The sequence below is a fragment of the Glycine max genome, chromosome 12 (genome assembly GCF_000004515.6).
Source record: "Glycine max cultivar Williams 82 chromosome 12, Glycine_max_v4.0, whole genome shotgun sequence".
Taxonomy (NCBI): domain Eukaryota; kingdom Viridiplantae; phylum Streptophyta; class Magnoliopsida; order Fabales; family Fabaceae; genus Glycine; species Glycine max.
Genome location: NC_038248.2, coordinates 912,736 through 937,603, shown reverse-complemented (window position 1 = coordinate 937,603; position 24,868 = coordinate 912,736). Strand labels below are relative to the sequence as shown.

Here is a 24,868-nt window from a genome sequence, read left to right as displayed (position 1 = left end):
TTAGGGCATTTCTCTGAGCTAGTTTTTAGATAATTTTTCCATATGTTATTGATACAATACTTGGGTTTGTGTTTATGTTTGCACTGTATGCTATTTGCATCCAGGTCATAATAATATAATAAATATACATGACACTTTTGTTCATATTACAGTTATCGTCGTCGCCGCCTACCAACTGCCACCGACTTCTACTTTTTATTTTAAGCTTTTATTTTTAACTTTGACTTATAATAACTTTTAAGTCAAGATTAAGTTAGATGAAACATACCCTTAATCTATTGAAAAAATCAACTTATGTAGCACAAGTATAATTTATATTTTGAACAAAAATAAAGTATAATTGGAAGTATTATCAATGTTAAGAAATTGTTTTCAATATAATTCAGTAATATTAAATTAATAAACAACATATTAATATGATAATACATGATTAAATAGTTATACAAAATCATTTTTCATTTTAACCACTGCATTCTCTAACATTAAATTCAACTAACTATTAACATTTCTTTAATCTATAATAATACATATGAAAATGTTTTTTTAATCGGAATGATTGCACATAACATTCACAAGAGCTCTCAGTGATAAATTCATTTGATTTTTTTTAAGATAATTAATTTTAAATTATATAATAATTGTAATATAATTATAATAATTGATTGTAATAAGATTTTTTTTTATAATTTATAATAACAAAATTAATTAACAATGGTATATGATAATGATACATATTTTTTTTACTGCATATGTATTATTATTATTAAACTAATTGTTTATTAACAAAAGCAAGTAAAAAATAATTATATAATATAAAAGAAGGTTTTATATACTGTTAAATTAGAGTATCGCGATCCGTGTTAGTCGCTAATAACTAATTTTATTTTAAATTGATATATAAATTGAGTAAAATAAGTTGATATTAATATGAGAAATTTTAAAATTTAGAAACAAATAATATCTTTTATTTGCATAATAAATTAACAAAAAAAATTAATTTTTATTTGATTGATTTATATGTTAAAATAGATAATTCTATTACGTGTGAACAAAATATCAGCTTATATTTTTTTCTTGGGTTATGAATATCATTCATCTCATTATAATTCTGTAAGTAAAAAATATTTTAAATATAAAACAATTCAACATGAAATACTCAAACATTTTTTTAAATATTTAATTTAATTAATTTAAAATAATTAGGAGTAATATATATTTTAATTTGGATTGACTATTAACATTAATATATTTTGATTCAAAATTACAACATACTCAAATTAAGATAAAATATAAATAATTTATTAAGTGAACATAAATTTAATTCTTATTTTTATTATTTCCATATTTTTCAAGATATAATAATCAATTGGATCTTCAACTGACTATTTATATTACAAAATAATAACTTTTAAAAATTATTATATTTATAATACATTATTGATATCTAGCACAAAAATATTGATTTTAATTTATAATTCCTAATTCAAAATTTTTAAATTCTTATATGTTAAAATCTTAAAATGTTTTATATTATTTTTCAAAAAACAACATATATGTTATGAATGACACGCATGAATTTAAATTTTAATTTAAAAATACATAATTAAAAATATCATTTTAAAAATATTTTATTTTTATTTTTATTATAGCCCGCAATAATTAATAACTAAATACTAAATGGTTAAAATAAAGAAGTAAACATTATAAATAATTCTTATTGGCAAAGTTTAAAATATATATTTAAAATTTAGTTTAGAAAAAAAATATTTACGCATGTATGGTATGAATCACAATACTCTAGTATAATATATAATATATATTTTTTTCATTTATTAATTTAATTGGAAAGAATTATTTCCATAACAAGAACTAAGAATTCAGATATGTTTTCTATGCTACTTAGTTAAGTGAAAGAAGAAAACGGTGCGATTGAAGTTATTAAATTTTTCAGGCAAGAACACGAGTGAAATTTGGATATTGTACTTTGTTGGTTAGGATAAATTTCTGTTTAGGGTGCTTTTAGTTTCTAATCAATTTCACTTCCAAAACAAATCTTACAAATAATTCCACTAAAAATCGTCAGATCATATCCAAACACAAAGACGCAGTAAGTTTGTCTGTGCATCTTGCAGTTGCAGGCATTTGGAGCCTGAAGAGAAGACGATAAGTTTCTGCGACCATGATGCTGGATTTGGGTCCATTCTCGAATGAGAACTTCGACCCGAAGAAATGGATCAACTCAGCGTGTCAGAGTCGGCACCCTCAGGACTCTTTGGACAAACACCTGGTGGACATGGAGATGAAGCTCCAGATGGTGTCCGAGGAAATCGCCGCCTCGCTCGAGGAGCAGAGCGCCGCCGCTCTCCTCCGCGTCCCCCGCGCCACTCGCGACGTCATCCGCCTCCGTGACGATGCCGTTTCTCTCCGCTCCGCTGTCTCCTCCATCCTCCAGAAGCTCAAGAAGGTACGTACACAGAAATTCCGGATCGGATTAGGTTTCCAATTTGCCTTGTTTCCTAGAAATCATACATCGCATTGAGCTGAACAATGAATCAATTATGATAACTGAATTGAAGTTTTAGAATGCTTTTGATTTCCTTATAGATCCTTGTAGAAATTAGAGGTTGGTAACTTACGCACCATTATGCATTATCTCGCACGCTATTGAATGATCTGAAATTCTGATCTGGTCATTGAGATCTAGTTGAGAGCAAGCACTTGTAAATTTGCTTTCACTTATTTTTTTTCATCCTTAATTTTGTTATAGGCAGAGGGATCATCGGCTGAATCTATAGCTGCACTTGCTAAAGTGGATGTTGTCAAGCAGAGGATGGAAGCTGCATATGAAACGTTGCAGGTAGCGAATAGGGATTGTAATTTGCATATTGGAAAGTTGTTAGCTCATATTGATGTAATTCAGTGAGATTCTCTATGATGTGGCAGATTCACTTCATTTGCAATTTAATGACAGGATGCTGCGGGATTAACTCAATTGAGTGCAACCGTGGAGGATGTATTTGCCAGTGGAGATCTTCCTCGTGCTGCAGAAACGTTAGCTAACATGAGGCATTGCTTGTCTGCAGTTGGGGAGGTACTAATTTTCCCCTCTGCTTACTTAAGAAGTTCCCGAGGGTTGATATTTTATAATTTGGTTTAATATTGTTGTTTCGTTTTCACCTACTCTCACACTATATTTAGGTTGCTGAATTTGCCAACATAAGAAAGCAACTTGAAGTCTTGGAGGACAGGCTAGACAATATGGTGCAGCCTCGTCTTATGGATGCATTATCTAATCGCAAGGTTATAAACATATATATTGTCAAACATGTTCTTACACCCTATGGTTTGCGTTGAATCCCTTGTATTAGCTCTTGTTGCTGTTATTCAGGTTGATGCTGCTCAAGATTTACGTGGAATTCTCATTAGAATTGGAAGGTTTAAGTCTCTGGAATCACAATATGTAAAGGTTCACCTGAAACCAATAAAGCAGCTTTGGGAAGATTTTGATTCAAGAGAAAGAGCTAGTAAGCCTGCAAATGAGAAGAATGAGATGGATAGGACATCAAGTGGTGGTGATTTTCAGTCAGTTTCACCTGCAATACCATTCTCCAGTTGGCTACCAAGCTTTTATGATGAGCTACTACTTTATCTTGAACAAGAATGGAAATGGTACTAGTGTTAGCTTACATTGTTTTTACTGTTGAACAAATGTTTGGTTAAAACACTACAACTAACAATAATTCTGTACTCAAAATGTAGTGCTTCGGCCTACTGAAAAATCAGCTGGCACAAAATGATACTAATCAAATTTGCATATTAAAGTAGCATAATAAAAGCATTTGAGCTGTTGCTTGCAGGTGTATGATTGCTTTTCCTGAAGACTATAAAACTCTTGTCCCAAAGCTACTAAGTGAGACTATGATGGCTATAGGCTCCAGTTTCATATCTCGTATCAACCTTGCCATTGGAGATGCTGTTCCAGAAACAAAAGCACTGGCTAAAGGTGGTTCTTAGATCTTTGGAATGGTTTCCTGTCAGAGAAAGTTGTTAGCTTTGTTTACATATTTTTTATATTTCATTGCATATAACATTATAGAACTTTTCACTATATAACAATGGTTACCCTCACTGATCTTTCAAAGTGATAATGGATTTTAGTCCCTGCACATCAGGCTGTTTTTTATATGTATATAAAAATATAAAATAGTTGTAGATGTAGTGCTCCACAGAGAACTATCTTGGTCAGTTGGTCATTAGTTCTTGTTCCAATGAATTGTTCTTTCTGCTCACTAGGGAAAACAATTTAATGATGAATGACTAAGGTAACTTGTAGTTTACATAGAGCTATATAGCAAAAACAAAAAAGAAAATCTGCTATGTACGCTAGTTTTTTTTTTTTTTTTTGGTGAATTCTGCTATGTACTCTAGTGAGGCCCAAGATATGTAATTGACTGCAGTTAACTAATTATTGCATTTTTATTAATGCTGAGTTCCTTGGTCCCTTGTATCATTTATCACAATGGACCATGAAATCTTATATTTCATTCCTTTTTCTTCTCTCTTAATTGATCTTCTGAAAGAATAGTGTTCTCGAAGAAACCAGAGGTTTAAGTTTAGAACTGTGATAATTCAGTGTATATCTTTCATTTAACAGAAATGTAAGATATTTTAGCTATTTTGCTTTGTGTTAACTCTACAAGATGTTGATATTTTAAGCTCATGAATTTTTGTAGGTTTGTTAGATATTTTAGCTGGTGATATGCAAAAGGGTATTAAGCTTCAGACAAAGCATCTGGAGGCCTTGATTGAATTACACAATATGACTGGGACCTTTGCAAGGAATATTCAGCACTTATTTTCTGTTTCTGATGTCCGGTTTTTAATGGATGTGCTTAAATCTGTGTACTTGCCTTATGAATCGTTTAAACAGAGGTAAAAGCGTATTTTAATTTAAAGCATAATTGAAAAAAAATGATAAATTAAGTTTGGCTGATTATGCCTTTTGGCATTTGGCTTCAGTATTATAGAAGAATTGGGTGGGTCTATGGGAGAGAGCTTCATATCTCACAATTTATGTCTCAAAATGTAGAAGTATGAAATAAGAGGAACAGAAAGATAAATTTTAATAAACCACTGGCCTTATGATATGTCATGCTTGTTATTTGAGAAATGCTAGCAACATGCTCTTTTGATCACACTCTATAATTGGCTGAAATTGATTGAAAATTACAATTTTTTGTGTGTCCCACTTGTTATTTAATGATTCTCTCGTTGTATTTTATAATTTTCAATAAATTTTAACCAATAATAGAGTATGTAATAGAAGGAGTGTGTTGCTGGCATGCTCCTAATTATTAGATATATAAACCCTTTTCCAATTCCTAGAAATGTACAATTTTATCCTTACTCTATCTTTTATTGGGAATATCCTACAGATATGGACAAATGGAGCGTGCCATCCTTTCTGCTGAGATTGCAGGAGTAGATTTAAGAGGAGCTGTTATTCGAGGGTTGGGAGCCCAAGGTGTTGAACTCAGTGAAACAGTTCGCAGGATGGAGGAGTCTATTCCCCAAATAATTATACTTCTTGAAGCAGCTGCAGAGAGATGCATCAACTTCACTGGAGGTTCTGAGGCAGATGAGTTAATTCTTGCTCTTGATGACATAATGTTACAATACATTTCCACTCTGCAAGAAACTCTCAAGTCACTGAGAACTGTCTGTGGTGTGGATTATGGAAGTGATGGTACTTTTAAGAAGGACATGGAGAAGAAGGATGGAAACCAAAATGCTCGGAGAGTTGATTTGATCTCAAATGAGGAGGAATGGTCGATAGTCCAAGGGGCATTGCAGATCTTGACAGTTGCAGATAATTTGACAAGCAGGTCTTCTGTATTTGAAGCATCCTTAAGAGCTACTCTTGCTAGATTGAGCACAACTCTATCTTTTTCTGCATTTGGTTCAAGTTTAGACCAACACCAGGCTATAAATAGTAGTGTAGATGGGGAACCGTCTTATGGTGGAAGGGCTGCCTTAGATATGGCAACACTGCGGTTGGTTGATGTGCCTGAGAAAGCCAGGAAACTCTTTAACCTTTTGAATCAGGTATATATAAGACTAGCTTTATTGCAGTCTCATTTTTCTTTTTCTTTTGATTTAAAATAGATAGAAGGGATAGTGAATAGATTTAAAGTTGAAATTAGGAGGAACCTTAAAGATATAATGATAGGAATCTATCATATAACCCAATCCTTTTAACATTCTTTTAATCTTTTTAAATCTTCCTTTCTTCCTCCTAGCAGTGTGCTGGAATGTGGTGATGAACTGATGATTTAACTACCCCTATCCCCCCCTCCCTAAAATGCTAATTATTCACATTGGTAAATATTATAATTTAAGAAATTAAATAAGGTTCTGAATTCAGAGTTCTTATGGAATTGGCGTCTTTGCAGTTTGCATGTGCTTTAATCCCTTTGTTTTGTGTCCTTCCATCTACATGCTTCTACCATAATTTTCCTGAAAAAGGTGGTGAAAAAACATTTATTTTTCTGTTTCCTATATATAGAATTAGATGTTTTGCCTGCAAAAAAAGAAAAGCAAAACTAAAAGGAAAATAAATGTTCTTTCATTGCGTCTTTGTTGTAATCTGAAAATGGTTAATGTAGATTCAAACAACTTAAAATTTATGCCTATGGTTTTCAATGAATGTGATTCATTGCTTTTTTAAGACCACAAGATTACCTTGGTGTTCCTTTTTCTCTGTGCTGACACACTTTTCCCTGTCTTCTTATTCTTGGGACTTACATAAAATATGACTATTTTTTGCAGTCTAAAGATCCTCGATTTCACGCACTTCCCGTTGCATCTCAAAGAGTTGCATCATTTACAGATACAGTTAATGAACTTGTATATGATGTCCTCATATCTAAAGTACGGCAACGCCTCAGTGACGTGTCCCGTTTGCCAATTTGGTCATCAGTTGAGGAACAAGGATCCTTTCCTCTCCCTACCTTCAGTGCATATCCACAGTCCTATGTCACCAGTGTTGGTGAATATCTTCTTACTTTACCCCAACAATTAGAGCCACTTGCTGAGGGAATCTCTAACAATGAAGTCAATGATGAAGCACAGTTCTTTGCAACTGAATGGATGTTCAAGGTAACTCATAATATAAAGAAAGATCAAAGTAAACAGATTCAATTTTCCGTTTTGTCACCCTGTTAAGTTTTTTTCCACACACATTTCATCTTTAAAAACATCACTTTAAATTTGTTAGTGTTTGATATATATATATATATAGAAATAAGATTTCTGATTATTTTGTGAAGCTACAGATTAGCTTTTGAAACGAAAATATAACTACCTTTTGTAATGAAGAGTGTTTTCTGTAATTGCAACCAAACAAAAAACAGCTTCTTCTTTACATAGAATCTCCCTGTAATGTAAATCAAGTGTCATCATTTCCTGCAATTTGATCTGAATGCTTCAGCATGAAGTTAGTATTCTTGACACACCATCAATTTGTTTTCTGCCTTGATATACATGTCTGTTTTCAGTGTTGAGCTTGGTTACAGGATTCTCGGATAGCTTATAAACGAAAATTTTCCATTTATGACATGGCAATAAAAATTATCCCCAAATGTAAGGAAGACGGGACTAGTTTCCGAACGTAAGTAGATGGGTGAGATGATATATAGGCTTCTTAGGCTTGTGCATTAAATAAGGATTATTCAAAATGATTCAGACCTTGATATCCTTCTTAGATCGTGAATCTCTTTTCTGTCTGCAAATTAAATGACTAATGACACTTTTTTTCTGTTTAGGTTGCAGAGGGTGCAACTGCACTTTACATAGAGCAGTTGCGTGGGATTCAGTACATTTCAGATCGTGGAGCACAGCAGCTATCAGTTGATATTGAGTATCTTAGTAATGTGCTTTCTGCTCTGTCAATGCCAATCCCTCCAGTTCTGGCTACATTCCAAAGTTGTCTTTCTACTCCAAGAAACCAGCTAAAAGATCTTTTGAAGACAGATTCAGGAAACCAACTTGATATGCCAACAGCAAACCTCGTCTGTAAGATGCGACGAGTGAACTTGGATTCGTGAATGTTCCTAACTAACTTCAAGCAACCGAGCCCCTTCCACCCTCTCTCCCTTTTTCCAGACATGTTTTTGCGTTGCAGAGGAGATTCTTTTACATCGGCAATGCCTACTTGCAGTTTTTTGTCATGTGGGTGAATATACCTATTACCTACTTGCATATTGAATTTGTAACTAGTTACAAAAGGGATACAATCTCCTGCATATTATATCTTCTGTTTTATCGGAGAAAAGAAAGAGTAGACGGTCAGCAATTGTTGCTTTTTTTCTTTTCCTTGTAACGCGTTTGTATTGTTTGAAGCCAATCTACAAAAGATGTAGCTCTCGCGTGAAAGTAATCTTCCATGTCTGATCCATCCTTTAACAAGTTTAACAAACTTGTTTTAATTTAAAAAATATAAATATAATTGGACCAGAGAAATTAAAATATTGAAAAACAAACCGAGAAGCCCAGTTACACATTTTTTTTTTGTATTTTTGCCTAAAACGGGGCAGAGCCCAAAGGAAGATCAAACAGAAATTAGTAAATTACAAGAGTAGGAGAAACTCCAAAGGAAGGTGCGAACATTGTTGAGTAAATATCGCTGGAGTGGATCTTATGTGACATTTTCAATTGACAAGATATGTGAAAGTTGTGTTTATTTTTTCTTTCAGTTTCATTATTTAAATATTAAATAATTGAGATTATGTGCAATACACTATTATCTATAATAATTTTCGTTTCTTATTTGATTTTCAATATATATGCATTATTAAAAAATACTTAAATAGAAATTGTTTGACTCTAGTTGTAAAAGAAAATTTTTCCCTTTTCTTTTGATGGACATTAAATATAAGCAAGGTTTTCTCAAAATTTGTAAAAGAAAAAACATCAAGAAATAAATTAGAAATATAATTTAAAATGTGTGTTAAATGAATATCACCTATAAATTTCAGATTGAACCTATAAATTTCAGATTGAACCGTATTTCACATTGTAGGAAATTGATTTGAGAGGACTACTAACAACACTTAAACGACGGAAAACCAATATAAAAAGAAACAAAATCAGTCCGTGAGGGGAAGTCAAAGATGGAAAAAAAAAAACTCTCGAACATACTTTATTTAAGTTTAAATCTCTCTCATATCACTCATTCTACATTTCAATCTTATAAAAAAAATATAATTCTAATTTTCGTAAGCATAACCGTTTTCAATTTTGATCATATTATCAGTCATAATTTCGTTGAAGAAAAGTGGTAAAATGCGGAAATCTCCTAATACTACTGGGCAAGACATCAATGCACAAGCCCAAACTGCAAACAAATTTACCTAGTTATATTACATCTACTCAACTAGCTGGAGGGTCAAGGATCCAACTAAGGTTCCCTAACAAATAAAATTTGAGACTTTAATGAACATTGAACCCAAATTCATAGAAAGGAATAAGGATGAGAAATAACTCTGAATCCTTGACAGTCATTAAGTTGTGTTTGCTTGTCAAGTTTTATAAAATTTACGTAAAATATAAGGACCAAATTAAAATATTTTTACTTTAATACGTGACACTTATTTTCTATTTAATCTTCACACATCAATATTTTATAACGTCATCCGATAACTTTAACACAATAATGTAGAGGAATTTAATCCCTCGTGTCTAAACTTAACATTCAGTCGCAATTTCTTACCACCGCAACGTTAAAAGAGACAATTCCCATTTTTTTTTAAGTTGAAGATTTCAAATTAATCCCTGAATTTTACTAAAATATATTTGAGGATTAAAATTAAAAAAATTCAATATTCTAAGAATCACCCAGATAATTTCATTATTTTAAAGACTACTTAAAATAGTAAGTTTTTTACGCTTTAAAAAGTAATAGTTTAACAAGGAAATTAGTGGGTTTTCAACCCAAAAATAGAACTTACTGAATGCTTGTTGAATTGTATTTTTTTAATCCACATAATCCCGTTATCTTTTTATATTTGAGAATGCGTAGAAACTTGATTGAGTTATAAATAAGATCAGAAAATATTTTATATATTTTGTATAAAGTTCGAAAATAATATATATTGTAAGTTCCGTACAGGCTCTTGCATTTGCTAAGACATCAAACTCATCGAGTCTATCACCATATTTGTCGCAAGGCAATTCCGATGGAAAAAAAAAATCTACATTTTCACATGTGTTTTGATAAATTATTTCATGCCTTACACTAGTAAAAAAAAAAAAAAGTTTAAGCAGGATTGGAAGAGAGCAGAAAATAACATGAAAAAAAAACATGCAAAGCTCCAAAAATCGCTCATTTTATTTCCTTGAATCATTACAATCTTTAAGGATCGCATGTTCAAAGTATGTATGACCAGTCTTAGTTCATCAAGGATTTGAATTTGACTGTCATTTCGAATGATAAAAACACAACGCTTTCTCCTGATATCAAAAGAAAAGGCTTAATTTTCATTTTGCCTCGCTTCTAATAACAAGAGGCGACGATTGTTTTCCTGCACATATCACCTCCAGAAACAATCAAGCCAACAAAGATCACAAGGACATTTTAGTGTGCCTGAACACCAAATTAAACGCTCTTATTCAGATGAGAAACATTTACCTCTAACCACCCAGACAATAAAGGTAGGGCGTTGGTTCATGAAAGGAGAAGACATTCTGCAACCCAGTTCAACGAAAGTTTTTCATGCAAATGTCAACCATTCTGGCTATCAAATTACCCGGCAAAGATAACCAAATCCCTGTATTTGCCGGTCCTTTCAATTTTCTATTCAAACTCAGCAAATCAAATATTACTTTTACATAGGATGATTCACCATTCTCTAATTACCATTCCAAACAGTTCCCAATTGCTTACTTATACTGGACAACATACTAATCTTTTTTACCCATCAGAAACCGTGTTAAGAATGACATCAGGATTCAGGAAACTACTAGGAAATAAAAAATAATTGTCTAACCAGAGGATAAGATCATATCGGGTGATATCACACCAAATATATAACAGATATGATGCCATGGATTTGGGAGATAACTAACAACAAATTCAGTAAGTTTACCTATATCCTCTAAACTGGTGCCTTCGGAATGCAGTTCAATGTCAAATTCATGTCAGAATAAGCAGCATTTTTTTAAACCTGTGTTGGTTTATGTCAACTTAAGACACAAAGGTAATGAAACAAAAAAGGAAAGGGGAAAGAAAACAAACATTTGTATGCTGAACAAATATCAATCTATTTGTCTCAGGGTATAAGATTCACATGTTACCTCAATACAAGAGAAAACCATCCCCCTCAGCAGCAATGACAATCATTCATGTAATTTTGTGTCGGACATCTTAAATCAATCAATTGATTTCCAGAAATGGGAGAAAAGAAAGACTACACACAATGCTTCAGAGATGAATCGTCATAAATCACTTAAATCAAGGTGCAAAACAAATTGTAAGAAAAGTTACAACAGTGAAATACCTACCTCAACCCCTTTCTCCATTAATAATATTGATGAAAGGGAGATTGTATAGTCTCAACAAAGCTCTGAGATGGGAAAAGAGTAAATTCACCCTTGAAGGTGACAAAAAAAACTCTCCAAAAGCACATTTTATGTAAGTCTTGGGATATTAAAGACTACCTTTTTAAAATTAAATTCTGACATCTATCAAGAAATTCCACTAATTTGAGCAAACTGGACTTCAAGAAGACCTTCTGTGGCTATGCTTACCAGGGGAGCGTGACCTGCTCCGATCACGGTACCTGTCTCTACCTCCATTTCTTCCATTTCTCGCCCTATAATCCACCCCCCTTCCTCCATCTCGATAACCTCTAACATCATGCTCCCGAGACCTTTCACGATCTGAGTCTCTATCTCTATACCTATCCCGCTCCCTATTGTGATCTTTATCACGATGCCTATCCCTGTCACTTGAATCACTTCGTCTCCTTCTCTCGGACTCCTTCTCCCTCTGTTTCCTCCGTTCTTCTGCCTCTCTTTCCCGAGCTAATCTTTCCTCTTCATTAGCTTTCTCCTTAGCAGTCTGAAAAACAATACCAACTTATATCAAGAAACATTTTATAAATTTTTTAGTGTGTAAATTAGTTCAAGACAACTAAACTCGCCTTAAACTCATTTATGAAGTCGCGAACCATTCCATAACCAACATGCTGCTTTCCTGTGACATGAGACTGAGTCCTTTCTGCAGCATCATTTGCCACAAGAAACGAACCACATATTTCACAGAGTGCCATCTTCTTCTCCTGACCAAGCATCAACACCTTATCATTTTGAGGTTGCGTTAAGGCTGTCTTCTCAGCATTAAGTGTCTCCACCTGTAAGAGAAAGTCGGGTCCACACCCAAAAATGGAAATTTAGCCCAAGGTTCTTCAGATCTGCCAGAGCTAAATCTTTATAAGTTAATTTTATATGAAAGGCAAAAAAGGTATTGCATCATCTTCAGCACCTTTCTCATAAGAGCTTCAGCTTCATCAACTTTCCCCGCTTCACCAAGAGATTCAACTTGTTCCAGAAGGTTCTTAATTTTCTCCTCCAGCACAGATAGCTGTTCAGATTTTTCGGCTGTCAGTGGTGGTGGTGGTGTTGGCTCTACCTCTTGAGCAAGACGTTCTCTCCCACGTCTTACTCTTCTATCCAAGTCCATCACCTGGGATTACAGAAAATATTAAAAATGATTCGTCAACATACAAACAAGAGTAAATTCTGGAGTGTTGGGACTTGGGAGGGTACGACAACAGGAAGTTGACCTACCAATTTCTCACAAAATTGAGAAAGTTCAGCTTCAAATTTCGGTACATATGCATCATGTCTTGGAGATTTCTCAAAACTGAAGTCACCAATACAGTAAAACTCATTAAATCAGAAACCCAACTATATAACTATGGAATAATCTAAAAGCAATGTAATGAGACTTGTGCTTTTCATTTATTGGCATATCTTGTTATCAAATGTACACATGACAAAGTAAAATCGGCAAAGGATAGTAAACTTGTGAAAAGAAGCATCACCGGTAAGGTTTGTAAAAAACCACTATAGCACCAATTGAAGCAGGAATTCTGAAACTTATATTGAATATGGTAATATAAACTGAAACAGGTTAATAATAGAACTAGGATCTACTTTAAAATGAAATTTACAAGTAACACAACATTAAACCAACTTCAATGCAATGATAGAGTACTAACAGTAGCAAATTTTTTGCAATAGAACCACACAGGAAACCACTGTCTAACATTAAAAAAAAATATAAAATTGCATCTTCATACAGGTATGCCTAACAATCAGAAACGTAAATAGTTTTCACACTGATTTATTAGCGAATATTTGCAGCAAGACTAAAGAAGTTCCATGCAGCTCATCATTAGAAATCTCATACAGTTTCATTTACAGAACCTGAATTATATGAACATAAATTTAATTGTTTACCTTTCTTTCAACTTCGGGTCATGTATTCTGGGGCAAGGTCCTGCATCAAAATTTACCGCACATCAAGCAAATGGTTAAAAATGAGATTCAGCCAAAGCCACCGCAACAAAGAAGATCCCTATGGTTGCCGAGGGAACTCAATTCAAAAGATATATTAGTAATAATGAATTCATTAACTAACCTCAGCCAAATCACACAAATAAAAACACTCTAAAACGAAGGCATCACAACAATCTAACACGTGAAGTAAAAGTGACAGTGTAGTTGAATTGACATCAAACTACAGAGAATTGAAATTGAATGAACTGTAATAAAAATTGAAACGCACCGAGATCACTGCGCGTGTTGACAAAGAGATCGTGAGGGCAAAAGCGCACCATGTAGAATCCACACACTTCCTTATCGTCCCAACTCACTTCCTTGTACCCCTTCCTCTCTTCCTCCGTCAAGTTGCGCGCTGAAAAATTCAGCACAGTGACAACAAAACAAACAAATTCGTCAATTTAGGAATAGTGGATTTCGTGAATTGAGAATGCGAAAAAGAGACATACGTACCTGCACCCATGAGTTCGTCGAGTAGAGCTCTCTGAGCGTCCATGATGAAACGAAGAAAAAGAGTAACCCTAATTCAAATGAATTCCTCTCGAAATTGGAATGGGAAGGGTAGAGAACACGGGATTGCGAATTTGGTTTATAGGGTAGGGTTTGTGGGTGGGTGCCTTGAACACTGGTTAAATGGACAGTTACCACTTTTCCTTTTTATCTTTTTCTTCCTCTGTTTATTATTAATTTTATAACACTATTAATATGGTATTGTTTTCATAAATTATTAAACATTTTAAAAATAATAATTTAGTGATAAATCTTTGACTTTGAAAAATTATTGTATTTATTTAATTTTAAAAATACATATTCACATCCAATTGAATCAACCAAAAATAAATATTTACTCAAAATAAATTTCCTAGAACTCTAATAAGGGGTATTATGACTCCTCACGACCCATCTGACTAGGCTGGACTCAAAGGAAATTTTGACGGGTTTATTAAAGATTAGAAAGTTAGACTTTAAGCATTTTGAGAACAACGTCAAATCGTTCTAATTCGATCTAATATTATGTATTTATAAACAGCAATTATACATTAATAATGTAACTTTTTTACCACCAGGGGTGTGACATGAAAGCTTTAACAGAGTTGACCACACAGGCATATAGATGATGAAATGTAGATCCTTCATTGATAATTAGGCCATGAATGAATATGATTCTCAAATCAACTGTCTAATTTCTTACTCCTAAGCTAATTTGAGATCAAAGAAAATTTTCAAAGTTCAACATTCATGTTGGTGATGTAACCGCAAGAGGACTAGTAGCCCAAGGCGCGTTCTCCTTTCGCATTGCGAATTAAGCCGTCAAACCCAAACTTACCAGGATTGCCTACCGACTTGCCATGAGTAAGGGAACCACTTAACAATCATAGGGGATATATAGGAACATTGTTGTGTTTTGTATCATCTTAGAGAATCTTATGAATGGTTGATGCAAAACAAAAAAGGTCATTCTTTATCTTGAAAAACTACTTTGTTGCAAGCTCACCAAATGATCCAACAACATACCTTAAAGAGCTGGCCTTTATTGCTCATAGTTATCCCATGAATAACATCAATCTAATTTTTTGTCGAACCACCTGTTGTGGTTACAAGTCTTTTTTGGGAAGACTTTAGGGGAATTCTGCTTCCTTGTGTTTGTTTTAGTGTAGCTCTAACCTATCCAAAATTCATATCAAACAGGGACATAGATAAACCTGTCCCATAAATGCCCATAGACCCTAACTCCAGTGGCATGTTTGGTAATGTTAAAATTTATACAAATAAATACTTAATTTTATTTTTTTATTAAATTAAAGAATTACACAATTACATTTTTAAAATGAATTAAATTGAATGGAAACCAATATTATAATCATTATTGCATGTTTTCATCATTAGAAATGAATTTTGATGGGATAGCAATAAGTGTTATGCATACATCATTTGTATACTGAAATTACATGGTCATTATCTCATTTTTTTTCCTTTGTTTGTTATTTATTTTGTGTTAAAATAATAGGAGCTTAACTTTTTCTGAGTTTTTAGTTTTTATCCAAAAGATTTGTGACCTCCGAGTCATAACTGTTTAGCTCAAGCAAACTGCTTAGGGTAAGAAACTACACTTCTATACTATAACTCACTTCATTTTTAGCCAATGTGGGATTAAGGTTTTTTCCAATACACCCCTCATGTCCAACACTTTTTGAGCTTAGTGTGTGGATAACAATGGTGGGTGATCCTTTGGATTAATCTTGGATATGCTTTGATATCATCTTAAATTCTTAAAATGTGAATTTAGACCTAGTTCAACCTCAAAATTTAGCTTAAAGAGTGAGAGTTGTCCCTCACTTATATACTCTAACTTGTCTTTATTTTTAACCAATGTGTGATTTGAATTTTTTCTAATAGATATTAAGTGATTTAGACCCTTTCACTTGAGGAATCATGATTAAAGTATGTTATAATGTGTGGATAATAATCATATTCGTGTCAAATATATGTAAATATATATACATATATATTACTTGTACAACTTGGTATGTTTAGCAAGGAATCATTTGATAGATTAGATTATGATTTATAAGAGGTTAATAAATATTTTGTGTATTTATTTTGTATTTTAAATATATGTAAATATATAGAAATTATAAAATTTAAAAAAATTTAGGTTTAGATTAATTCAATAAATGTAATTATTTTATTGATGATTTAAAAAATGAAAATACATAATTTTAAAATAATAATAATTGAAATATTACACTCACGCTCGTCTTAAATGAAAAGAAAAAAAAATGATCCTTTATATCTATTTTTAATTCTAAAACAATATTATTATTTTACTACTTTATAAGAAAAAGATACGTTTAGTTACAATATGAACATGAATTGGAATATGAATATGGAAAATCAAATTAATAGATATAGATTCCAATATAAATAATTTTTAAATACCCTTATTATTGCCATATAGTTCCGATTTTAGGGACAAACATGTTATATATCCCCCATCACAAAAAGTCTTATTATCCTGCTAATTGGACTGTGAGAAAGCCCGTGGTTCCATATTATAAATCAAATTAAAGCCTAACGGATTAAAAAGCATCATATTTTTCTGATAACTGGCAAATCATCCCTTAGACATTTTGACAAGAAATGAAATGAATAACAGATGTACACGTAGCCAGAAGCAGAAGAATATAAAAACAAAACCAAGTGTCTGAAATACGAACAAAATTTCAATGTCACAAAAAAAATGAATGGTGGTATGAAGTAAAACAAAGTCTAACCACAAACTTCTCTTATCCAAAAAACCTAGCATCTGTGACCCAAGTAAGTTTAACATTGCTAAAGCTGGCACGACATCATGAACAGAACCACATCCCCACAAGCATGAATGACTCAGTAGACAAACTGGTAATCTTCCTAGCAAAGAGAGATGGCATAGACAAGCTGGTGAAGACGTTCCAGTACGTGTCAAAGCTCGTAAACTGGCACGTGGAAGCCACGCACCCCGACACATCCAAGAGGTTCAAGCAATGGGAAGTGGCCTCCGGCCTCAGCAGAAAAGCCTTCAGAACCGGAAGGTTCCTCACCGGCTTCAACGTTCTTCGCAGAAACCCAGGCTCCACCCTTTCTCTGAGGCTACTAGCAGTGCTCTCTAATGCTGGCGAGATGGTGTATTTCTTCTTCGACCACTTTCTTTGGTTGGCCAGAATCGGTACCATAGACGCGAGCTTGGCGAAGAAGATGAGCTTCATATCCGCCTTTGGTGAGTCTGTTGGGTATGTCTTCTTCATAATAGCTGATTTCATTATGCTGAAAGAAGGGCTCAAGGCAGAGAGAAAGCTGAGAAGAAGCAGCTCCAAGGAGAAATCCGAGGAGGAAGAGAAAGCAGTGATTCTGAAGATCAGAAGCGATAGGATCATGAGGCTTATGGCTGTGGCTGCTAATCTTGCGGATTTGTTCATAGCAATAGCCGAGATTGAGCCAAACCCCTTCTGCAACCACACTGTTACTCTTGGCATTAGTGGCTTGGTTTCTGCTTGGGCTGGTTGGTATAGAAATTGGCCTTCATAAACCTAAGCTAGCTGTAATTTTTTACGTCTATTATTAATGGATGCTCAATAAATATTTGAATTTAATCGTGTCTAGCTTATAAACTCTTACATGGTTTTTCTTATTGTTTCTAAGTGGCCAAAAAAAGGTCAGTGTTCGTGCATGTTTTCTGAGACTTGAAAAAAAAACATCTGAAAATCACCATCATTCTAACTGTCATGTATAATTTGTAACTTAAATGATAATATTAATATAATTAATTGATTTTAAGAACTTATATGAAATAATTAACTAGAAACTTCAGAGACTCAAAAAGGTCATTGTTTGTGGTTTCTGAGTTAAAAAGTTGTCATAGAGAAACAAGTTCTGAAAATCACCATTAATCTAACTATTATATATAATTTATTTGTAACTTAACTGATAATATTAATATAATGGTTATTTCCACGCATGTGCTTTTTTCACCACTTGCTTTTACTTGTACAACGGATTAGAGACTATTTTCATCTCGCTCATTTTTTTATTTATAAAATCCCAAATTTTCCTATATATGTTAATCCACGCCCCCAAGTACTGCATTATCACCAGCAGCACTGAGGCATCAGACCCAAGCGAGTCGAAGTTGGTATTTTTCACGTTTGGATCTATGTGTCAAATTGTCAAACGAGTTAAGGTAAAATATAAATATGGGCAGCTAACCTAACTAAGAACACTAGTTAAAATATAATTTTCTATAAAGAGATTTTTTTTATTGAAATATGTAAAAATATAATTTTCTATAATTTTTAATAAAATGTTTCTCTTTAAATAATTTAAACAAGTTAGCAAGACCGTATAAATATATATATATATATATTACACCAAGTTAGACTTTTTTGGTAGCCAAATTTGCTCTTTGATAATACCCTGAAGTCAATTGCTCCATTTTGTTAACTTTTTACATGATAGTGCTTAACATTATTAAGATATAATTAATAAAATTCAATTACGTGAAAATTGATAATCACGTAAACATTTTCTTGTATTAAGTAATTAACTAGTATTTAAGGGATTAGCCGATAGTTAAGAGACTAAATGCGTATTTTTCAATCACTTATGTCATATTCAAGGAATATTTAGGATTCTTTTGGAATATTTTTTCCATAAAAGACTAGTTTTAAAAAATATTATCATTTTTGTAAATGTTCTATAATTTTTTTTTTAATTTTCAAAATAATCAGAAATTATTTTAAATAACACTTCGAAAAAAAAAGTATTAGTAGTAGTATTAACCGACATATGTTTTTTTTTTTTCAAAAAAGAAAGTTAACCTTAATAAATAGCGATAAAAGACAGGCATAGCATATGGCGGTTGACTAAAGTAAGCAGCGTTGCAACGCTGTTTCCTTTCTGTTTCTTTTCTTCTTCCTTCCGACGAGATCTACAACGTTGTTGTTGTTTAGATCTTGAATAGTGTTTTGGTGTTCGGTGAGATGGAAGAAAGGAAGCAATCACGTTATGTGAAGTTGACTAAAGATCAGACACCTCTCGAAGACATTACCCCTGGCGAACTCAACCAGCCAATTCAGGTTCCTCAGGTAACCAACCAACGCTTTCTTCTGTTCTTTCCTTTATCTTTTGTTGAAGGGTTTATTCTATTCCACTTGCAACCAAGGGGATAAATATTGCAATTGCAGTCAAATGGGCACAATCCCCTTGTTTTTAGGTCTCCAACATTAAATCTTGGCTCCTCACTCACCACCATCATTACAATGTGAATTTGGGTTGTGTTTCTCTTATTTTAAACTCTGAATTCGCCTGCTAGCGTGAAATTGAATCTATGAACAACAAACACGCGGCAACACCGCAACTTGAATCCATGAAGCACAAACACCAAGTCGAATGGAGTGGTTCATACTAGTCTAATGTTTCACATTTTTACACCATTTCATCACTTCAAACATGATGTAATTTTTGTTGATTAAACTGTTCCGTTATAATGTAAATCTTATAAAATTTAACAAAAAAATAACACGCTGACCAGACACGACATCGAAATGTGGTGTTCAAGCTTTGTAGGAAAATGTTATGATCATGGATCTTGGATGCAGAGTATTAATGTTTTTGCACCTTCTTGCCTGTCAGTTAGTGATGAGTAGAACATGTATAGACATGACAGCTTAGGACTTACAAAATAAGTAGGTTCTATTGCTTCTTGCTGTTATATCTATACAACAGTTGTTGATATGGTGGTAGGCATAACAAAAGAGCCTGAACCACCTGAACCACCTGAACTCCCCACGACTTTACTGGGGCTAGATTCAGGTTCAGGTTTTCTCTATTTTTAAAAGTCAGGGGATGTTCATACCCATCCCGCTGTTCAGGAAAATTTCAAAAATACCTTTATGCTTGAAGTGCTCTCTCACTTTGACTCTCACAGGTTGGTACATTGTTTTTAAAACATACTTATTTCAATTTTACAAATCATCTTTGTTAATCAATCGAGAATAATGAATAACTATATTAATCAATTTAGAAAGATCAATAAATAATACTAGTACCAATTTATAGCTCTTTGACAAAAAGCATCTGCAAAAAACATGGAGAAATGTATGCATTAAGTGATAGAAATGTATCTAATAAAAAATATAGTATTTGGGGGTGGGGCAGGGAAACCCAACCCCCTCCAGGGATAAGGAAGGTTACTTATTTTCCTCCCCCGAAAGGAATCAGGACGGGGTCGAGGATAGAGTCAAGGAGTCGGGAGGGAGCGGAGATGGGGAAGGAAAAACCTGCCTACACCCCGTCCCGTAGAAACTTCCAATGATGCTTTTAATTTAACTAGTGATGCAGTTTCTGTTTTAAAATTTAAAATTTCACTTAATAGTTATAGATCTGTGAGTCACATCAATATGTAAATGTTAAAAATGTGTGTCTGTATTTCTTTGGGGTTTTGAGTGACTTTTCATCTAAGTAGATAATATTTGCTCATGATTTTGATACTTTTCAGTTGGACGTTCGCAAGTGCCCTGAATGTAGACAGCCGCTACCTGAAAGCTATGCTCCTCCTGCAGATGAACCTTGGATGACTGGGATCTTTGGATGTGCTGAAGACAGAGAAAGCTGTAAGTTAATGCATGATCAAGCTCTTAAATTTTACTAGAATTGGGATGGTAGCTATGATATATTCTAGATTAGCCAGCTGAGATTTGGGAATGGTCATTGTGTGTGCTAATAGTCTCCAATGTGTAATTTTTTGCCAATGTAAATTTTCCAATTGATGTGATTTAAGTTTAGCTATATAAGGCTAGAATGCAGATCCATGAATTCATTTAATACTAACTTGTTGTCTAGCCAGAGACTAAAGTAAAGAGTGAGCATCAGTATCACATAAAATTTCATTATAAACTTCCCTTGACCAAGTTGTTCTCTTACTATCAAAATATCTTCAGTATATGGTATGGTTGGGCTATGCTTTAAACTTCAATGTGAAGGATTTATATGCATGGTTGTGGTAGGAGTTTGCACGTTGCACTGCATTTGACATACTATAGTTAAGAGTTGCTTCCTTTTGCATTCTTTCCACCTTCTTTGCAGGCTTGACCGGACTGTTTTGTCCTTGTGTATTATTTGGGCGCAATGTAGAAAGATTGAAGGAAGACACTCCTTGGACTGGGCCATGCATTTGTCATGCCATTTGTATTGAAGGTGGCATTTCTCTGGCAATAGCAACTGCTGCTGCAACTTCCATCTTTCCTGCTATTGAGCCAGGGACTGTATGTCTCATTATTGAGGGTTTATTGTTTACATGGTGGATGTGTGGCATTCACACTGGTCAAGTGCGCCAATCTTTACAGAAGAAATATCACTTGAAGGTATATATCTTGAAAATATTTTTCATTAGGATAAATGGTCAACATCAAATCTGGAATGATATATATCAGATATCCCTCTAGTGAGAAGTATTCTTTGGCTTGCGTTATATTTGTAATGTAGAATCAATGCATATAAAAAATTATGTCCTTCTTCAGGAGCCTGTTCTGTTACGAAACCTATGTTATTTTCTTTTTGAGCAAAATTATTTGGTGATAAGACAATTTTTATGTAAGTGGATGCATATTTTGAACTACTCAAATGGAAAGGAAACAGATAGACTTGCCGTCTTAATCTTGGTACCTAGCCATGAAATCCTGAGAAACTTGTAGCATTGCCATTTGTTCTTTCAATGCTACAAGACTGGGCAGAGGGGTAGTCTTGTGTTGCATGTCATCTCTTCCCTTATCTGGTGTAACTAACAGGTAGATCCACTCTTTCTTGTTTTTCTATGATGGCCTTGTCTTTAGAACAATTTCAAATTCTCCACTGCACCAATAACCATCAAATGCATAATGATGGTTATTGGTGCAGTGGAGAATTTCAGATGGTCAAATTCAGTGCATATAGCATTTGTTGTGTTTCCTAGAAGCATGATACTTACACACATGATTTTGTTAATTCTTTCCTCTGATTTTTCCTTTGACTTATATGCATGAAACTTGTTTTCAAGGCTTGCTTAATCATTTTTTTATGATTGCAGAATTCACCGTGTAATGCATGTTGTGTGCACTGCTGCTTTCACTGGTGCGCCCTGTGTCAAGAACACAGGGAGATGAATGGACGGCTCTCGGACAACATTTTTTCAGAAATGACCGTTGTAAACCCTCCTCCCGTTCAAGAGATGAAATCTACCGATGACAAGGAAACTCCTGAAACGTCTTCACCTAACAACATCGAGCATACTGAGTTGGAGATAGAGGCTGTATAAGGAAGGAAGGAATACTATGCTTTTTTAATAGAGAATTTTTTCTTTTGACCTTTGACTGGAGTTCTTTCTTCCTGTTTCATTGGGCGTGTCATATGTAGGAGTACCACATATTACTTTCCTCGGCTATAGAGAGCCAAATTATACCGTATCCTTAATTTTGAATGTTTTCCGGCTTCAACCATTAATCCTCTCTGCAAGAGTCTATCTTTTCATTTTGGTGATATGCAAGTGCATCTTTCAATTTTGTTTTTCGGCTTATTTTTCATCATATTTCTTACTGTCAAGATTCACTGATTCAATACAGATGTGAAGTAGGTACATATAATTAAAAAAAATTAAGCCGCCAATTAATCATTCCGGTGATATTCAATCAGACAGTGATAATGAAGTTAAGAGTAAACCTTGAGTAAGAAATGTTTAACATAGGCACTTCATTAATATTACAATGTATGAAGTTTTTCAGCATTTTATATGTTGGATTTATTTATGTAAAGAAACCGGGATTTAGTTCCAAAAACATTAGAGACCTACCAAAAGACTTTTTTTTTATTTTTTATTTTTTTATGCATATGATAAAACTATGAAACGCGGCTACTTTAGCTCCGATGACTCAGACATGTTAAATGGAAATTTTAATTTACAGTTTTAATAAGAGTGGGATTTTTAATTGTATAAAATCTTATAAATCTTATCTATTTTTTAAAAACTTGCAATCAAATAATTAAATTAATAAATGTATAAATTTATCAAGACTCACATCTGATATCATCCAATGATGCGTTATCGGGTTTATGTGTGTGTATATCCTTATTTTTAAGAGCCGTGTGTATACTATCTTAATGTACTGTATAATGAACTACTTCAACGTGTAATATATTACTTAAAAATATAAATAATATGAACTATAAAATTTTACAATCGTGTTTAATTTGTTTAAAATTTAATAAATGTAATAATCAAATTAATGTCACATAATTTAATAAAAAATTGTTAAATGATATAATCTTTAGGACTTGTTCTTGGTGAAGATTCTTGCGACTTATATATTTGTGACTACTTATTGAATACTATTATAAACAGGGTTACTTCGTGAGGGCGGCGGGTGAACATTATAAAATGTAAACAATTGGGTATTCTTATAATGCTTATCTTTGTCCACGTTTTGTACTTATCCATATCCCATTTTTATTTAACATGTAGAGTCGTTATTTTACGCAACCTTTATTATTTTTAGGGATTAATCGAAGTCAACTGTTTCATTTAAAGTTATAAAATTTAACTGAAAACAGAATGGAGTTTTGGTAACAGGTAAGATTCTCCTAATGAAATGTATAAAAAAATAATAAGAAAGTTGTTTTAGTGATCTATGTCGCCATAGCTAAAGGGATCATAGTGACAACTGTGGGTGAGACGAAGGTATGGGAGACGTATTCTACGGCAACGATGACCACCGAGAAATGAACGATGATTGTATGTATAAGGAGGATGTAGTGATGGAGAGCATCAGAAGCCAACGGGAAATCAAAGACCTCAAGCGCAGACAAAACAACAACAACTGCTGCTACTTCTACTTCCTTCGATGCTTTCACTTTCTCACGCTTCTCCCTGCTTTCGTCAACTTCTGATGTAACCTACTATTTGTGTTATGTTATCAATTAACTCTTGAAAGTTTTTATTCCCAATCTAGATCAAATACTGTGTTGCAGTATTCATTTTTATTTTCTTTGGTCTCAACCCTCTGTTTTTCATTGATTTGATATAGGCGCAATAATGATAAGAGTTTAATTCTTTTTTGTTATCATGCCGAGCTTAATACCACTTTGAGTAACAATTTATTGATAATAAGAATTTAATTATAATATGTATTTACATTATCATTTCATTATCAATTATCCTGAATTCCGAGTTCCTGACCCTAAAAAATTTATGAATTATCATATACGATAAAATTATTAATTCTTTTATCAAAATTAAACTCTAACGATAATATGAATTATTGAGATTGAGAATCATCGATGATACAACAATACTAAGTCAGAGTTAATATATATATGTAGTGACTTTAATTTATTTCACCCTCATTGCGCTGCTTTCAGCCGTCGCGATCGTTCCAATTCCTGAATAGCTTCGTCCATCTCTCGCTCATAAGATTTATTACAATATTAAATATATTAAGCATTCCAGCAATGAAAATGATTTGAGTGTTAGATAAAAATTTAGCAATTAAAGAATAATCACAAGCCTAAAAACCCTATTAATTAAAGATATTTAATTTTAAGAAAATATAACTTTAGTTCTATAATGCAAAAGCCATGAACAACGAAGAAGAGGCTGACTAGCTGATTGCATGGCAACGGAAGTGGTAGAAGATCTGATCCAAATTGCCGTTGGTGGGGGCGGCGGCGGCGGCGGGATTAA

At 33.3% G+C, this 24,868-nt stretch overlaps 4 protein-coding genes across 4 annotated transcripts; 3 read left to right on the top strand and 1 right to left on the bottom strand.

Annotated features, from left to right (window-relative positions):
• Window positions 1–1,862: 1,862 nt before the first annotated feature.
• On the top strand, window positions 1,863–8,332 carry LOC100794449 (conserved oligomeric Golgi complex subunit 7). The gene is made up of 11 exons (XM_014764400.3): window positions 1,863–1,951; window positions 2,133–2,464; window positions 2,768–2,857; window positions 2,972–3,091; window positions 3,199–3,300; window positions 3,389–3,669; window positions 3,858–4,003; window positions 4,734–4,932; window positions 5,436–6,105; window positions 6,829–7,158; window positions 7,824–8,332. The coding sequence occupies exons 2-11, from the start codon at window positions 2,180–2,182 to the stop codon at window positions 8,103–8,105; spliced, it is 2,505 nt and encodes an 834-aa protein (XP_014619886.2). The 5' UTR covers window positions 1,863–1,951; window positions 2,133–2,179; the 3' UTR covers window positions 8,106–8,332.
• Window positions 8,333–11,439: 3,107 nt separating this feature from the next.
• Window positions 11,440–14,186, bottom strand: LOC100792348 (luc7-like protein 3-like). Its single transcript, NM_001255058.2, is given in 7 exon segments — window positions 11,440–12,118; window positions 12,201–12,410; window positions 12,542–12,742; window positions 12,847–12,922; window positions 13,522–13,561; window positions 13,850–13,978; window positions 14,077–14,186. Coding segments are annotated over 7 exon segments (1,041 nt in total). The 5' UTR covers window positions 14,120–14,186; the 3' UTR covers window positions 11,440–11,776.
• A 2,648-nt stretch (window positions 14,187–16,834) lies between these two features.
• On the top strand, window positions 16,835–17,736 carry LOC100790410 (peroxisomal membrane protein 11B). Its single transcript, XM_003539920.5, has one exon. It carries the CDS (start codon window positions 17,002–17,004, stop codon window positions 17,686–17,688), a length of 687 nt encoding a protein of 228 aa, XP_003539968.1. The 5' UTR covers window positions 16,835–17,001; the 3' UTR covers window positions 17,689–17,736.
• Window positions 17,737–18,995: 1,259 nt separating this feature from the next.
• Window positions 18,996–24,132, top strand: LOC100499924 (cell number regulator 6). The gene is made up of 4 exons (XM_003539914.5): window positions 18,996–19,244; window positions 20,657–20,771; window positions 21,244–21,521; window positions 22,223–24,132. Exons 1-4 carry the CDS (start codon window positions 19,140–19,142, stop codon window positions 22,448–22,450), a joined length of 726 nt encoding a protein of 241 aa, XP_003539962.1. The 5' UTR covers window positions 18,996–19,139; the 3' UTR covers window positions 22,451–24,132.
• Window positions 24,133–24,868: the final 736 nt, after the last annotated feature.